This window comes from Mercenaria mercenaria, chromosome 12, assembly GCF_021730395.1.
Source record: "Mercenaria mercenaria strain notata chromosome 12, MADL_Memer_1, whole genome shotgun sequence".
NCBI lineage: Eukaryota > Metazoa > Mollusca > Bivalvia > Venerida > Veneridae > Mercenaria > Mercenaria mercenaria.
The window spans coordinates 69,240,723-69,258,546 of NC_069372.1; the positions used below are offsets into that span (position 1 = coordinate 69,240,723).

A 17,824-nucleotide genomic window follows, 5' to 3' on the forward strand; every position below is an offset into this window, starting at 1 on the left:
TTAATCGTATTATTGTCCAAAACTCCAAGACGAGTTTGTTTGCACTGCTTACCATTTGCGTTTGAGAAAAAATACTATTGTGGTTTTTTTGTAAATAAGTATATATATTTTAATCTAATTTAATAAAGATAAAATATGATTATATTTTATTATACATGTACAAATATCTTTTTACATACATAAAGAAAACAATACAATATATAAATCCCAATTTGTTCTTACAAAGAACATCTTTTTGATTTATGGTCTTTATATAAGGAAGTGCTGTATAAGTTCTAAGATAATCTCAGATACACATATCTCCAGCAAGTACATGGGTAATATATCACCGAATGATGTAAATGTTTATTTTCTTGATGAAAACTGTATTTCTTTGTGTGCTTACTTTGTAACTAGTTAGTTTGAAAATGTTACAAGCATAAATGTATATTAAAGCTAGAGTACATAATAAATTTCATATTCATAAATGTACATATGAGCCGCGCCATGAGATAACCAACATAGTGCGTTTGCGACCAGCATGGAATCAGACCGTCAGGATCCATGCTGTTCGCTAACAGTTTCTCTAATTCCAATAGGCTTTGAAAGCGAACAGCATGGATCCTGACCAGACTGCGCGGATGTGCAGGCTGGTCTGGATCCATGCTGGTCGCAATGGCACTATGTTGGTTTTCCCATGGCACGGCTCATATCATATACTCTGTGGAATACAATTTTTATACTAACAGAGCGTTGGGCGTGAAAATAATATTTTTCTCACATGAAAAAGTCATAAATCTGGATGACCACCAACGCAGTATACCCAAAGGGTTAGGCGTTGTTGTACACATGAACAAATGGTGAAAACAAAACTTAGAATTATTTTGACCTGACATTGTCTATAAAATAATGTGTATGGTAAATGACCACGATTCTAATGACACCATCGAACTAAAAATTCGTGTTTAATAAATCTTTACAGTTAATGTTTTGTTACTTTACCACCGGAGCGTAGATATGTAAAGCATTTGCATTTTTTTTTCATTAATTATATGTAGTAATTTTGCATTTCTGCATGTTAATTTAAATTTCATGCCGTCCCAAAAAAGCCTCGACTAAAACAAATAAATAATGGTCGTAAGCTATTATTTTCATACTAAAAGATTTGAACTTGGTTTCAGACATATAAAAAAGTTAATTCATAGGCGAGTTAATATGATATTGTCAAGTAATAGAATAGTTAGAAACTATAGAATATATAGAAACAATAGAAAAATAAGCCGTTGCCTAGTATTGTGGATAATAATAGGGTTATTAAAACAGTAGCACAATAGGGGATGCTGTATTCTTGCCAGATCGGACCTCATGAGACGCGCAAGCGCCGAGTGTGATCCGACCTTGCAAAATCCACGAGAGCCGAATTCAAAATCCTAGATCAAGCTACTGTTATAATGATCCTTTTATTATGTACCTCCACCATTTTGTTTGTTGTTTTGTTACTATGTGAAGTTTTATGTACTGTGTCACGTCATGCATATCAAACGAAAGTAGTCCGGCAACATACAATACAAAAGGTACAATACGGATTTTTTTCTTCCTTTTCATATTTACTTGTGAAATACACGCCGTATTTTTGACAGAATTTATGTAGATATAATAAAATAATACCTGAAAAGAACGTGAACAAACTATTCAAGCATTGCAGTAAATACATATCCACAATAAAAATGCGGCAACAATATCTGAGAAATAAGACTTTTAAGACGTACAACGCTAATTCAGTAGTCGCCGCTCGTCAGCAGGTCAGTCAGGAAGAATTAACACATCAAAGATGTTTGAAATCATTCTTTTCCAGTTTTTTGTTCTCCTCGAGTGCTCTTTTCACAACAATTTTAAGGTCTTTTCTGCCAATGTCATCAAGTTCCAAAATTAGATCCTCATACATTTGCTGATTACTGGCTTCGTGTTGCTGTCGTCTGGACTTTTTCTGACTTCTCCAGTAACGGAATGATTCGTAGTTCCCTGACACGACGTCCCCAGCGTGATTCTTCTGGTTATGTGCATGAACCTGATTGGGAACGCCCAGTCCGATAAGTAATCTGTTTGCATCGGCCGGGGATAGAGCCCAGGATAATGTACTCAATGACTCGTTGCATAGCAACTTGTCGTATGCTGTTAACAAAAAATAAAATAACGTATTATTAAATAGACTCTTAGCTGAGGAAACACTCGAGTTATAATTATGACAGCCGACAGATTTATACAAACTTATGATATATTACGTGACACCTTATATAAATCACCGGTCCATAGTTTGTGCTATATGACCAGGCTATATTCAACACATTTTACTGGGCTGATACGTGAAAAATTTAATACTAAAAATGTAAAAATTCATTTCTGATGTCATGTAATAAAACACTTAATGAATGACTTGCAGGTCCGTAGTCAAAAAAGTAACCCTTCTTTCTCCGCACCACGCAAATAGTTTATGTATATAAAATGTTCATTCAGAGAAATGTCACTTCTTCTTTGCATTATGGAAGTCTGTAGATAAAGCTGAAAGGCAAACACATTTTTTATAATTTTGTACATTACCGACAGAAAACCGTCTGACGATTTACCGGCTTAACTCGAGGATGAAAACCCGTCGGTTCTTCGCGCACACGTTTGTATTTGTGAAGAACTACCAACCATCCACAGGCCATATTTCCATGTAAAATTTATAAAGAGCGATATTAAATTACCTGTTTCATTGGGGTCAGGGTCGTTCGCAGGAACTACATCCGGTCCACGATCCCTAATCGCTATGTCACCTGTAAAATATATTAAAATAAGTGAAACACATAGACCTATATGTGTTGTCTTCATTTAGGCATTTCCTAGTTTATACAAAGAAGCACTAGTATTTCAAAGTAATGAAGAAAAGCTTTATACAGTTTTAAAGGTAAGAATAAAAGTTACTTCTATATGAATTTACCAATTCTTTGATCGAGTGACCTTGGTGGCATGGGTACTGCTTCCGGATTATCGTCCTTCCAATGGCCTTCACCTTAAATAACATAAAAATAACATAAAAACATCTACATTAACATGGGCGTAGGAGCGAGTTTAACTTTGGGGGGGCCAAACCTTTTCGACCGGCAGCGAGGGGGGGGGGTGGGGGGCGGCAAGGTACCCCCGGTGCATTATTCATGACAAAGCCTTGTACAGGGCAAAATGGGCCATAGGCCCTCTCAAGCCTCTATGTTTTAGCAATCATTGAGTTATTCTGATGATACACATACGACTAGGCACTGAACTGTCTTAATCAGTCATATTATGTATTGTTCTAATTAAGTGTGCTATTTTTTTACATTGTTCTGTTGAAGCCCTGGACATACAATCAATTATTGCTGCATTTGTCTAATTGTGATATAAAGTTGTGGAAATATCATTTCCCTAGAATGGAAAATGAAAAACAAAAAAATACATAACGTTTACATGCGTAAACAGGCTTAATAGTTACATAGATTTTGCAGACGCTCAAACCGGAACTGTAGTGATTGCGCTGAATGATATAATATTTTATAAAATAAAATCAAACAATCCTAGGCATGGCGCGTACAGATTTCAGTACTCACACTACGGAAAGAGACAAGTCAGAATACAAGGGAAGGCCAAATGCAAATCAGAAATCAGGTTGAAAAGAATTATATGATGCTAACTAAGTAAGTAAATGTTATATTAGACTGCAAGTTATATCTCTTTTCCAAAATATTGGGGGGGGGGGGGGGGGGGGAAACTATAGTTGCCCCCCCCCTCTTCTAGCTTGGGGGGGGGGGGCCTGGCCCCCGCTGGCCCCCCCCCCCCCTGCTCCTACGCCTATGATTAATACCGTTTTTTACTTCAGTCATGTGGCAACGTCAAAAGAACTGAATTAGCGCATCTATACTTGTTTCAATAAGCCATTGCAGAAGTAAATTCACTCATGATTTTCTACAAGAAAGTCAGTGTAGAATTGAATGTTATATATTACTTATTCATAATACCGGTAGTTACCAGTGAATAGACTTTGTTTTTGTTTTTGTCGGACCGGCACAATTAAATAGCGGCTTCTAAGCTTTTGATCGTGGAGAAAAACCCGAGATGTCCCACTGGACATTATTTAAAGCACGTGCGGGTGCCTGTGTAGAATTACCAGCCTTCCTAAGCCGGCTTGACATCTTCCCCACGTGAAAGAACTGTATATCCAAAGCGATGTTCCGAACACACAGCGGCTAGTGATTCGATCTTTACCACTCGGCCACAAATATTTACTACATGTATTTTATTTTTGGTCATTTATTCAACAGGGATTGAAATGTGCATTTTATACCCTACAAATGTGTTTTCTCTGGTTTTCAACATTTGCAAATGTATTGTTAATGTAAATATAAATATCGGGAAATATACATAATGAATCTGTAGCAAGGTCCTGCGAGTTGTAGAACTCGCTATTATCTAAATGCATCACTGTTGCTGTTGTAAATTGAAAATAATTACCAGATGCCGAGGCATAATGTTCCCTTGCAGATCCTAAAACAAAAAAAGAAACATACTGAGCGAAGCAATTAAGTAAATAGCTAAAAAGGTATGTATTCGCATTTGAAATTAAATATACAAACAAACTAGAGTTGTTCCAATAGTACACGAATGCCCCCACATACTGCGCAGTCCTCCAGGTTTTAGTTATAAACCATCTTCACCTGAAGTATGTTGACTAAAAGTTTGAAGGAAATTATATACAGATAAGGTTGTGCATCTGAGCAACTTTGAATCCATTCCTTCAAAAAGTGTATGATTTTAACACACACCAAATTTCTTCACTACGGCCTATTTTGTGAAAAATAGTCCCAGAAAAAAGTCCGTAATCACATCAAGGTTTTTCATCTGTGAATTTTTCAGGCATATCCTTTCAATAGTGTTTGAGTAGTTGAACACGCAAGGTTTTTCTCTATATTCTATATAGCAAAACTGTCAAAGGGACATAACTGCAGTAAAAATAATCACAGCAAAAGTGACTGCACATCAAGCTTGTTCATCTGTGAAAGTTTGAAGCAAATGGGAGGAGTTTGACACACAAGATTTCGGGACGTAAAGCCAATTCAAAACTTTTACTTGCTAGGAATGCTGGTCACTCTAAAAATCACAACATATTATTATTATTATTATTATTATTATACCAGTGTCTAAAACATGAGCATGCCACATTAACTGCATGGGATACTTCTGGTCGTGTTTAATTGAATGTTGTATGAATTTGGTAATTCTAACGCCACTTATACTCGGGGTATAGTACAAGATACTGAAAACGCCACTGATTCTTTCTATCTATCTATCTTCCGTAACCGTCAAACCCCTTGCGGGGACGTAGACGTTTTGCGCGTCAAAATCATAAAGAGAAAGAATATAGTGATAAAAATTTAGAGTGGAAGAAACTAAAAAAATAACTTTGGTGAAATAAAAAGGTTAAAACTTCAGTTAGCAGGATAACTAGGGCGAGACATGTTCAAGGCTGCAAACTGCGGCATTGAACTGCTCTAGGGTAGGGAGGTAGGCGACACTGGGGGGTGGGGGGGGGGGAGTTGGTTCCAATGGTACACAGTTCTCGGAAAATAAGAAAACTTGTAATAGTCAGTGGTTGCAGTAATTAACCTATAACTTAGGGAATGGCCAAAGCGGACACATCGGGTCATTGGGGTAAGGTAATCTACGATTGGGATAGCAACCAGATCATGATGAATCTTATAAAAGAGTGATAACCTAGAATCTATACACCTTAAATCCAGTCGACGAAGGTTAAGGGAGTGTATCATATCTGTTACACTAGAAGTACGGCCGTAGTCAGTCTTGATCCAACGGGCGGCTCTCCTTTGGACGCTTTCAATTTGGTCTATCTGGGTTTGGGTGTGGGGCAACCATACCTCGGAGGCATATTCTTTGGTGAGCAAGGTGTAAAGCATTAGACACCAAATGCTCGAGCTCATGTCCCCTGGTTTTGTATTCAGAGTCTCACCCCTTGGCCACTGCGTCTACTCTAAAATCTTTGGTATCTATATAACCATTGAGATCAGTAAAACTTAAAGTCATTATGCAATTCCCGCCAAGAATGTGCTGATTAAAATTTCACCTTCATTTATGGTGTCGTTTGCGCCCGGCAAGCTCTGTTCCATACTGCTAAAAGACTGCGAGCTTGCATTACTCCTAAAACTCGAGCTGGCGTTACTTCTCACACTTGTTTGCCTTTCCGCACCCCTAACATCTACAAACGAGCTAGAACTGCTTGACGTGCTAGTGCTTAAACTCCTGGTAGCCGGCACGTCGTGTATGGTGACTGTGTGTTTCACTTTACCATCGACCTTGAACTTTATAGTGGCATTTCCATCAGCAGCCTCGTCGTACGTGGGAACCAGCGTGAGTAGTCGTCTGCATTCACCCAGCGACTCGTTGTATTCGATGATGTCTTCTCCCTGTTTGATTGTGGAATAATATAAAAACAGGTCACCAATTTTCTTTTCCTCAAAAATAGCCGGAGAAATGTTGGATATCTATCAATATACTGGAACGTATAAGCATTTACTAGGAACAAAGTGAGCGCGGTATTGTCGACATTCCGGAAAAATAAAAAAAAATGCCAAAAACATACAGGAAAATGTTGAAAATATAAGAAGTACTTAGAATTACAAAAAAAACTACTTAAGACATAGCAAAAAATGTAGGAATCTGTGGATTAGATGACGACAGCTACCTTTTCTAGTTCGGACTGTGGTTTTAGAGCACCGAAAACTGTAAACTGGATGTCACACTTCTTATTCTTTAAAGGCAGTTCAAATTCTGGAGAACAGCTACCAACCACACATTCTAGTTCCATGTATCCCTACAAAATATCCTAGTGTATTAATAAGAGTAACAATGAACGGTTGCCTCATTGTACATTCTGGAATACACAGCCTGCTCCGTTTGCAATCAAACTGAATACTCCTTAAACGACACAAGTACAAACCACAGACGCTGCCGATCTCTAGTAGTGTCAAGATACTGTAAACATATATGAATCTAAATAGATCTTAAACAAACTGTTGTTGTTTGTTTCTTTAATTTTATCAAGTGTATTTTTCTAAAGCAATGTGTAATGTGAAAACATTTGAAAACAAAGTTTTATGAAATGAAAAATTCAAATAACTGACTGAAATGAGACCTTAGTACTTTACAAAGACAGGGCTCTATTTCCACGATAAACTTCACTTACCTGTTCCTCTGATTTTCTTTTCTTTTTCACACTTTCGGATTTCTTTTTCTGCGTAACTTCAACACTTACAGCATAACGACCTTTCTCAAGGTGAGTCTTTGATAGGAAGGTCAGCACGTGCACTTGAGCAGACGACATTATGACCTAACACATAGAAAGAGTAAAAATGCAGGGTCCGAAACATTTCCTACGAAAGGTGGATACGTGTGAAATTACATGGCGGATGGTTCGAGCGTTGTAACTCCAGAAAATCTTGGACAAATGGGAACATGAAAAGGTAACAAAAACAACAACAACAAGCACTCTACTTACTTTCAGCAGATGCGCTATGCAAACTTTGGTTAAAGACGACCAAGGAGGGGAGTCTCTCCAGGAAAATAGTATAAAGTAAACAGATTTTTATGAATAACTCCAGCACCACCTCCGCAACTTGTTTCCGCTATAAAGACCACATTAATCTAAATACAGTGGTATGGAAGGCAAGGAATTTAGTTTTAAAACACGTACTGCTTGTTTTAAGCTTTGTTTCTGGCATTGTTTGTGTACAATCATTTTCAATACAAATGTTTTCTTATTATTTTTGTTGCCAAATCACCAGTCTTAACTTTTTTGTTGTTATTGCACTGAAAAGTGCTGTGAAAAATGTAGTTGATCCAGGGCGGGTGTGGGTGTGGATATTTTGATAAACTTCCTTCTGCTGAAAGGTTTAAAATTCAGAACTGAAGCCGGAACAAAAAAAAGAGAAAGAATTTTTTTGATATATTAAATCAAACAAAGGCCGAAACCTTACCGAAAGGTAAAAACCGAGACGAAAAAAAAAATGCATGAAATGAAACCCTAGTTGGGTTACCTAAGTTTGGTTCGAAAATGGGCATACGGTCACGCCTGTCGATTTACACATTTTCACCCAAGAGGTTTTGATGTGAAGCCCTAGCCGATCCCGAAACGAAAAATAAAACGGCATTGTCTGTTCGGCGTATTAGTGTAAACTAATCGCTTAATAGTCTAGGTCTACATTGGTAGAGTATAACCAATCAATTTGTTTACTTATAAACTTTGGCTGGATTATTAACTTTGAAATTATATCACCCTTTTTATTAAGAAGGGTCAATAAATAAAACTGTCAATATAAAATCGTTTGATCAATAATAATTTTATTACATGTAGTCAACTCCCAAATGATCTATGTTGGTCCTGTTTTTAAATTATTGACACTCGAAGTTCGGACAGTCTCTAATGTTGTCAGAACTTGTTGTCCGACCCTTTTGCCCTTTGATTATGTAAGTTGGAATTGTTATTGTAATAACTTAATATCAAAGAGTAATAAAATAAGATTAAATCAAAACTCAATGTTTGGTATTGATCCAATCTGTTTCATATGGTATGCACAATTTAGCATAGTTTTATAATTACATAGAATGAAAATTCATGATCATATTTATAAATTAGGTCAAATCACGTTTTGCTTAAAATATAGACACGTTTGTGGTTATTGAATTTTGTAACATGTTACTGAATTTTATATAATATTTTTTCCCCAGATATTTGACCATACAATTTGAATTACTCTGTGATTCCAGCAGGTATGCAAATTTTGATTCCATACCTCATGTTTTATTTCGATGTAAATGAGATGTGGAACCAATATTTGTAGTCCTTTTGGCGCCATATAACCTATACTGTGTTGGTGCGCCGTAAAACACAAATAAATAAATAAATCGACCATATAATTTGAAAAGAAGTCGAAAATATAAAATATACATAATATTGAATGCAAAACGAAAGTAGCCCGCTTTTTTGTGAAACAAATATATATCAATATAATTAACTAATATTTGAATACTTGACCAGTGCCTAAATGACAATAATCAATAATATAATGTTTACCTGTTCTTTTTGCTGACTTAATTTACCTAAATTTCACACTGTCCTACATTTCTGTTTTTCCAATTATCCAAATAGTGAGGGGGTATTTCCCCCTAGATAATGTACTTCCGGATTGCAAAGTAAATATAGTAACATTTCAGACTTAACGAAATACATATAATGCGTTAATTAAATACTTTAAGTGAAAAGTGTACAGAGGCATCCTCAGTCAATATTAAAAACTACATGAAAAGTACTCCTAAATATAAAATCTGACATAAATTATTTTACCTTTTACTTTCGTTTTTACATTGATTGTAAAAATAAAAAGATGTCAAAATATTGACTGTTAAACGTAAAATGACAACCTTTTTTCACGCCTGTTGTTATAAATAATAGTTCACCCCCACCCCTATTTAATCAGCAGCGTGCATTGCATCTATTCATTGGTTTGAATCACCCATGGCTTCACTTAGATGAGTTTAGTGTCGCACCGGCACAATTTTAGGGCACTTGGTAGTTGAGGAAGACCCAAGGATTATTTAAGGTACGTGCGGGCACCTGGGTAGTCCAAATACTTTAACGTCAAAACTGATTCTGAGATATTTTCGTGATAGGTCATAATCCCTCTCTTGGGGGAAAGATATTGACCTATACAAACATTATCACAATATCGTGGCTCACGTGACTTGCACCTGGGTAGAACGTTATAGCTAGCTGGATGCATTCATTTCTGCACTGACAGTAAAACGTGTCCATCTTACTATAGGGACATCGCCTCTGCTTACAATGCCTCACAGATAGTCACCGTATGTATGTATGTATGTATGTATGTATGTATGTATATGGTAGCTCTAGATTCATGGCTAAAACAGCAACATTCTTAGTAGTGTAATCATGCCAAATTACTTAGGACTTTGGAAGCAGTCGTGTAGACTCAAGAGATTTTCAACGGTCAAGAGTCCATGAGAGTGTTGGGTAAAAATTGGCTGTTTTGGACTAAACGATTTTCCACGAAAAGACCAGCCCCTCAGGTAGCCATGATCTTTTTTGACAAATCAGAATAGTTTTGGTACATGGTCACATAAGGAATATTGTTTTTTTCCTCAAAATTGGATTAACAATTCTGTATATACATGGAAAAATACCATTTATTCTAATAACTAAAATAACTTGAACAGACTTGGTAGACAGTTACGAATGATAACAAAAGATCACCATTTGCTCATGGTGTGCTAAAAGAGCTGTGTAGTTTTAAAAAAAATTTCTGCAAAAAGTTCAGTTTCTATCATCCATTCTCAAAGTATTACTATAACCTACTTCGATCAGATCTGTCCAAGGATATTAAAAAAAACAAACAAAATGAGTTTAAATGCCCTCCAAATTCTGTTGCATTTTACACAAAACCATGGCATATGAATTGGTATTTTTTGTTATCTTAACTTAGTTTTAACCCTCACCATGCTGGCCACGATTATTCTGCCTTTGCGACCAGTGTAAATCATGATCAGCACGAACATCCGTGCAGTCTGATCATGATCTGCACTGTTGTATCTTTTTGGTAAGCACCCCTTTTAACAGTTAATGGTACTGTCCAAATTGGAAAATGGACAAGTTCATTACAGAAATTGAGGAGGGTAAGGGTTTAGTCCACTGGGCCATCAGATTAGGGAGAAGAGACCTTGAGGGACCAAAACTATTGCGCTGCTATATCCACAACACAACAGTCTTATGCTACTATATAAATACAATGAACAAGCAGATGGTTAAATCATTTAATTTAATAGATCTGCAGTTTGGTACAGTAATAAAATATTTACAATTTATAAATACAAATCCAGTATATTTGATGCACTACATTTTTTTTTGTAGCACTTTTATCATAAAACTAAAAGAAATTGTGTTTGCATTATTTTTTTCTGTACAATGTAGAATTTGGCTAAATATCTTACTTCTTTCAAAACATCAAGGTAAATGAATTGAGTCTAGCAAATAAAAAAGACAGGGTCGCGTATTTGTTTGCTAGACTGCAATGGAAATTTGAAACCTCGTGTAAGTTTTCAAAAATAATACCGCTATAACATAACATTCCTGTATGAAAAAAAAGACCTGATTTAAAAAGTTCGAGTCAAAAAGAAGCCATCGCTCCACCAAAACTTAGTGGATTGTTACTGAAATCTAACCTGAATTTTATAATCATATAATCTGTATCAAAAATAAAATCAGTCTATTCATCGTTACAAAAGTTATCAAACAGACATCAATATTTTGCAAAATTTTTAGTCAGAAAAGGTACTATAATTCTGCCAAAACTGGTGGATTGTAACAAGAACAAGAACTAAACTTAGCCTGTATTTTCTGATGATATACCTATATTACCATTCATCCATTCAGGTGTAATTCAACAGACAACAAAATTTTTAGTCAAAAACGAGCAATACCCCCTCCCAAAAATGGTGGACTATAACAGAAATCGATCAAGATTTGTACATCACAATTACATAAAAGTGTACCAAAAATGAATTCAATTCACTTATCCTTTCATATGTTATCACACGAGTATCAATATTTTACTGAATTTTAAGTCAGAAAAAAAAGGGTCATATCTCTGGCAAAAGCAGTTGATTGTAAAGAAATTATCCTTCACCTGTATCTTATGATTATATACATGTGTACCAAAAAATTGAGTCTAATGGTCACACACCCTTTCAAGAGTTATCTCAGGTGCATGGACGGACCTGCATAGCGACTCCAGTATACCCACTCCTTAGCTCCTTTTTTTCGAGGTATACTGAAACTTATCACTGTTGTAAATAAATATATTTTCTATTATATAGTCAAATAAAACATACAGGTTTGTGTTTATTTCTGTGATATATGCTTAACATCAAAGGATGCACAAAAATTTCAAACCGATTTTATGACATAATTTGGAATTTGATCACCTATAAACATTTTTTAAATTATATTTTGTTTAGAAAGTTTGTAAAGTTGCCACTTTTACAAATTAACACGTGTTGTCACTGATTTCCATGTATGCATGCCAGGTAAAGGCTTTATACTACCTTTTCCTGGTAAATAACATAAAACTAAAACTTCCTGTTTATCAAATGTGCAGAATTACCTTAATTTGTGTTGTAACATTCATGAAAAAAATATGAAAATTTTGAATTTGCTGAAACTAAAGAACAAATGAATTATATTTACAGGTGTAAATGCATATATACTAAAAGGCATATTACCTCTGCATCAAGATATGTGCACTCTCTTATGGAGAGCTTTCTTAGTCATAAAATATTTCTACTGCAAGGACATGCACATATTTCTTGATACAAATCTAATAACTTAAGAATATATATAGAATTTTAATTCCATTCTTCAAAAAGTACATCAAAAATGTTTGATATTAATAAAGAAACAACACAGCATCTAGTTGGTCCAAAACAAAATGCTTCCCTTTGCTTTAAAAACAGCTATTTTTTTAATTATCCAATTGCTTGCCTTGTCATATGAGCCATGCCATGGGAAAACCAACATAGTGGGTATGCGACCAGCATGGATCCAGACCAGCCTGCGCATCCGCGCAGTCTGGTCAGGATCCATGCTGTTCGCTAACAGTTTCTCCAATTCCAATGGGCTTTAAAGGCGAACAGCATGGAGCCTGACCAGACTGCGCGGATGCGCAGGCTGGTCTGGATCCATGCTGGTCGCAAACCCACTATGTTGGTTTTCCCATGGCACGGCTCATATGTCTTCATCTTACAGTTTTTCCACAAACTACATTGCTTTGTACTTCCACTGTGATTTAACTGCTTTATACTGGCTCCAACGTTTTATGCTTTCCAAGCACTTCAGTCTAAAAGATCTTATAATGATTTCCATCTTGCTACAATCTCTCTCACTATTACGTTCTCAGAATTATATTCTCTTCCACTGTTACATCAGCACCATCTATTACATTCCTGTTGTTTTGTTTGGTCACTTTGTTCACACCTCTTTCAATCTAAATGCCAAGCTCAAAAGTTCATTACATAGGCACTTATTGTATATCTTATTAAATCATTTTCACTTTCTTGTATATCTATATATTATATATAATGTCCAGAACCTAATGTTTCTAATCTTCCATCCTCCATACTGTTTCAGATTCCATATGTAACACATTCCCTCTCTATATACTACATCCTGGACCTTAATTCAGCAAACTGATCAGAGCATCGAAGAATTTACTTCTATCTTCACTCTTCATTTCCATAACTACAAATAAAAATATTTCAAAACTATTATTAAAACTCTTACTGATAATTTGGCAAGAAATATGAAATTTAACTGCTTATATTATTTTAATGGTTTGAAGTTCCAGATTTTGAACTTTATGTTAAAAACAAATTAAACATCAGTCCACTTTCAATATTGCACATGAAATTGTAATAAGTCATAAAGGGAGATAATGTCAACCTAGAAACATTCGCGAACACTATATTTCACGACAGACGATTTAGCAGCTACAAAGACTGGCGGAATACGCCTGTTGTGAAATACGCTAAACTTAACACAACAAACAAAAGCATTATTCCCTGTGATAACTGGACAATGGCTGAGCACGCTGACCGTGTTTTAACAATAAAATTTATTGTTTGATATGGTAACATAGCCATGGGGATTAAAATGATAGGCTCAACTTTACTATTGTCATTATTTCACGTAATTATATATTTCCACTAAAATAAAATGTTTGCATATTGTCTCATATTCAATGTATTTGTTTATATCACATTTTTGCTTAAATTGCTTTCTCCATGATATAAGTAATATGAAATTAGGTGCTACCTAAAAGGCAGAGCTCCCTTGAAAAATCACCAGTGCCTTTAAAAATTAAAGAAGTGTTGTTGGAATTATCTGGAATTATGGATTCGTTTTGGAAGTTTATGTTCTATTAGATCTATTAAAATTATAAGTATTAATGATAATTCATGATTTCTGAATGCATGTTTTAGACTGCATCAAGATTAATTCTTGACATGTGAAAACTCGAAAGATATTCTGTATATAATCTAAAGAAAGTTCGATTTAGATTAAAATCGGCACCAAGATAAAGAAAAAAACGTATTTGAATAATTTTTGTTATTCTTATTAAAACGTACTGCATCAAAAATTTTACATATATTATTATCATACTGGAAACCAGTCACACATGATAACTCCTTCAAATTGAAAAGCTTGAACCTTGAAAATTTCAAACCTAACAGAATCTCATTAGGCCAATAGCCAAAGGAATTTTGTCTCTTTGCGTGTGAATGTTTGGCAATGAGGACTTAATGTAAAAAGTTAATGTTCCAATTCCCTTAAATGTCATTATTGTCAAATTTTGGTTCTTTTTGGAAGGAAGAATGTGTCCAAGTTTCAGTCAAAAATACTGCTATGATAGACGCCTGGTATAGGTAAATTACAATCATTTACATGACTGTACAAAGCTTGTTTTCAACCCAAAAGACTAGCAATTTTTAAAAGTTAATGATCAGAATTTTACCTAGAGAAAAACAGTGTTTGCCGAAATTCACGAAAACTCGTTTATTTACTAAACTTCTAAGTTAACAATCTATGGCTTTTGTATGGTTAATCTTTTAGCACTAGAGAATAGGAATGGCAGTAAGAACCTTTTTGTTGTTTATTGATAATTCATCCCCAATAGTTTTAGGTTCTTTTTATAAACTCTGGTCAGTGATTTTAAAGCTAACGGATGAAATATATGTGAACGGGGAGAAGAGCATTATTTGCTTTTCACAGTTCAATGCCTGTATATTTTGATCCTAAAGTTTTTTTTTTTTTTTTTTTTTAAAAAGGTCATGTCTCCTGACTACTGCACAGGCACTACATTGGAACCTGACACCAAACTATAACTATAAACACTTGTTAAATTTCACATGAATCACTTTAGTTATACAGTATTTTCAAAACTCATAATAATACAAAAAAATCCTGAAATAAAAAAGGAATTAAAAAAAAAGATCTGGTCCAGGTGAGGTTCGAACTCACGATCTCTGGATTTCAACGCGAACTCGCTAACCACTACACCACTGTGGAGTTATGACGTCATCAGGGCAAACATAAGTATATAATAAAGTTCAGTAATGGCAGCGTGACGAAAGTTGTTTGAAAATGAAAATATTTTATTTTATTTCTTTTTTTCTTCGTAGAAAATGTATTTAGCACTAATTTCTTATTATCAAATGCTCATTTACATTTTTATTCAATATTCAAAGCAGTAAGCGAGACGCTTTTGTTAACTGTAAACAGTAAGCGTCTACTGACGTTTTTACTGATTAATTACTCTGTGTATAGTGCACATGAAAAAATCCGAACAACACCGATTCCAAAAAGTACCAAGGATTTTCAACTCCATAGTATACACAGTTAGGTCTCTCTATTCATTTTCTTTTTCATACGTCTAACCGTAATGCGACGCTGTCGGCGTCGCAGGTAGCTCTGCTATTAAAGTATATAATATAAATATACTATAATAAAAGATTTCTACATTATAAAACATCTCAATTAATAAAACTATCATGTCAAACTTTTCAGATGCCAAGCAGGTTTCCATTACCGGCTTAGAATAACTATAAATGGCAAATCATAGCATTGTTGTCATGTATAATGAAAACTACAAACTTTCGCGTTTTCATGGTAGCTGGTTGGTTCGCGGCTACAAAACTTCGCGGATACACATCAACCGCGAAAGTCGCTAACTTAAATAGGGTGAAACAATTTCTAGGTTTACAGTAATAAAAACCTTGATTCAAAAATAATTTCTACTCTGTCCATAAGATAAACCTTCAACAAATAAACAGTAAAAAACTGTTATCAAACCTAATTCTAAGGAAAAAAATAAATAAAAAATGTAATTGTTGCACTTATTTAATAAACGAAGTCACTCAAAAATTTACTGAGGAAGTCCAACTAAACAATATATTTCAGCACAAAACAAGATACTTCCTGAACTTTTTAGGGGGTAAATATTGAAGATTTCAACTTCAGATTTGTTCCATGTTCTGCTTGTCTGTACACTTTAAAAGCAGCTTTCCTTTTGAAAAAATTCCAAACCGATCTTGACTTCTGTGTAGTAAAGCTGGTAATTCAGTGTTTTAACTTTCTCTTCAAATACTTACTGAATGTATCGAATGTGTCATGAGATGTTCTACAGTTTGTGCTGGCAGCTGCCTGTTCAAAAGCTTTCCCGAAAAAACTGAAACGATAAAACTTAAGCAATGTCTCTTCAAACTGAAATTTAAAAATCTATGACACTTTTTTCTATGAATTTCAAATATTGTCATATAACATAATTTTCAATCAACTAAAGGCATTAAACACAGATTCAGATAGGAGTCAAAATGCCTGTAATGGTCGAAACTCCAGATATTTTAGTTATCAGTTAGTTTTTACTTGGCTATGACAAATTCTAAAACCCTATAAGAACTGTTATATATGAATATATAGAAGCCAGTTTGATTTAATAAAGTTTTCTAGTCATTTTTTTAAAAGTTGTAATCAGGTAGGTGGATAATTACTCCTTATGCTGAATTTAGGTTGTAACTATATAATAGTTACTGCTTATAACACAATGAATATTCTTACTTTTTTCTCTCATCATCCATAGAGAGTGGTGGTATACCTATCACAAGTATTGTACCCTTTTCACTATCTAAAGGAACACCTAACACCAGAGGTAAGTTACGCGCCTTCTTATTACGACTCTGAAACACAACAACAGTAACTTTTTATTGTATATTAAATGACAGTAAAATAATACACTAGGTGGATCAAATGGAAATATTAGTCATAGTAATTGCAGAAATGAATTCTTATTACACAAGTTTAAAGATACATGTATATTTTTTCAGAAACAACCAATCTGCTACAATGATGGTTGTGATAATGATGCTATAGTTCTAAGATTGGTCTTTAAACACAATTTTATACAAAGACAACATTTAAATTGACAAGAGCAGACAAAGTTGTCCAGTGCAAAGATGTCTGACAACAAAAACAGGTGTACAGTAGCTAGTCTACTTGGCTAACTAAATGTAAATTTAAATGACAGTCTTCAGGATGTGATTTTACATTGACATCCCTTGTAAAATATTGTTCTAAAGTAGCCATTAAAAGTAAATGTATACCCCCAAACAAAATGACACATACCACAGAACAGTGTGCTTCCAGTGTAAATCTTGCTAGTCTCATTACACATTGCTGGTGTGCAAACAGTTTAACATCAGCCGCTCCCTGCAACAGAAAATACATATATACTATGACAATCAAAATGGTCTACAAGTCAAAATACTATACTCTTTAGTCTTGAGATTTATTTTGTCACCATTCAATGCACTGTATTTATGTAAGTGACCATTGTAGAGGTTTCTTGTTTAGTATGGGTAGACAAGGAATGCCCTCACCTGAAATTGAAGGATCAACTTATTTCCAGTCCAGCCCATAGCGTGTGCCATATTTACCTCAACAGCATCCAGTATAGGCCGATACTACTGGAAACAGTACCATATTAAGTTAATCACCCAGCACTGAAACCTGAATGGCTGTCATTATAGTCCAACCTGCTTGTCACTGCTTCACCGACTTCCTGTTCATTTTAATTATTGGAAATGTATTCCAGATCGTAACAGTGATGTCATATAACAATGACAACATCAAGTGTAA

At 34.8% G+C, this 17,824-nt stretch overlaps 2 protein-coding genes across 2 annotated transcripts in view; both read right to left on the minus strand.

The window, feature by feature from the left end:
- Window positions 1–134: 134 nt before the first annotated feature.
- Window positions 135–9,282, minus strand: LOC123533973 (uncharacterized). The gene is made up of 8 exons (XM_045315983.2): window positions 9,137–9,282; window positions 7,250–7,393; window positions 6,749–6,877; window positions 6,131–6,470; window positions 4,504–4,536; window positions 2,960–3,031; window positions 2,727–2,795; window positions 135–2,151 (listed from the first exon to the last, which is right to left on the minus strand). The coding sequence occupies exons 2-8, from the start codon at window positions 7,385–7,387 to the stop codon at window positions 1,805–1,807; spliced, it is 1,128 nt and encodes a 375-aa protein (XP_045171918.2). The 5' UTR covers window positions 7,388–7,393; window positions 9,137–9,282; the 3' UTR covers window positions 135–1,804.
- Window positions 9,283–10,876: 1,594 nt separating this feature from the next.
- The window catches only part of LOC123534005 (cell division control protein 45 homolog), a 28,366-nt gene continuing 21,418 nt past the window's right edge, over window positions 10,877–17,824 (minus strand). The window contains exons 14-17 of the mRNA XM_045316028.2: window positions 17,312–17,395; window positions 16,748–16,866; window positions 16,282–16,358; window positions 10,877–13,372 (exon numbers count right to left, since the gene is read on the minus strand). Coding sequence (XP_045171963.2) covers window positions 13,308–13,372; window positions 16,282–16,358; window positions 16,748–16,866; window positions 17,312–17,395 — 345 coding nt within the window. The 3' untranslated portion in view covers window positions 10,877–13,307. The remainder of the gene's footprint in view (window positions 13,373–16,281; window positions 16,359–16,747; window positions 16,867–17,311; window positions 17,396–17,824) is intronic.

Excerpts from the sequence above, each read along its gene's own strand:
- LOC123533973 (XM_045315983.2), bottom strand. The coding sequence starts at position 7,387 with ATGTCGTCTGCTCAAGTGCACGTGCTGACCTTCCTATCAAAGACTCAC. Across the intron at positions 6,878-7,249 it reads AAAGAAAATCAGAGGAACAG|GGATACATGGAACTAGAATG; the intron begins GTAAGTGAAGTT and ends GATATTTTGTAG. Across the intron at positions 2,152-2,726 it reads CCCTGACCCCAATGAAACAG|CATACGACAAGTTGCTATGC; the intron begins GTAATTTAATAT and ends TTTTGTTAACAG.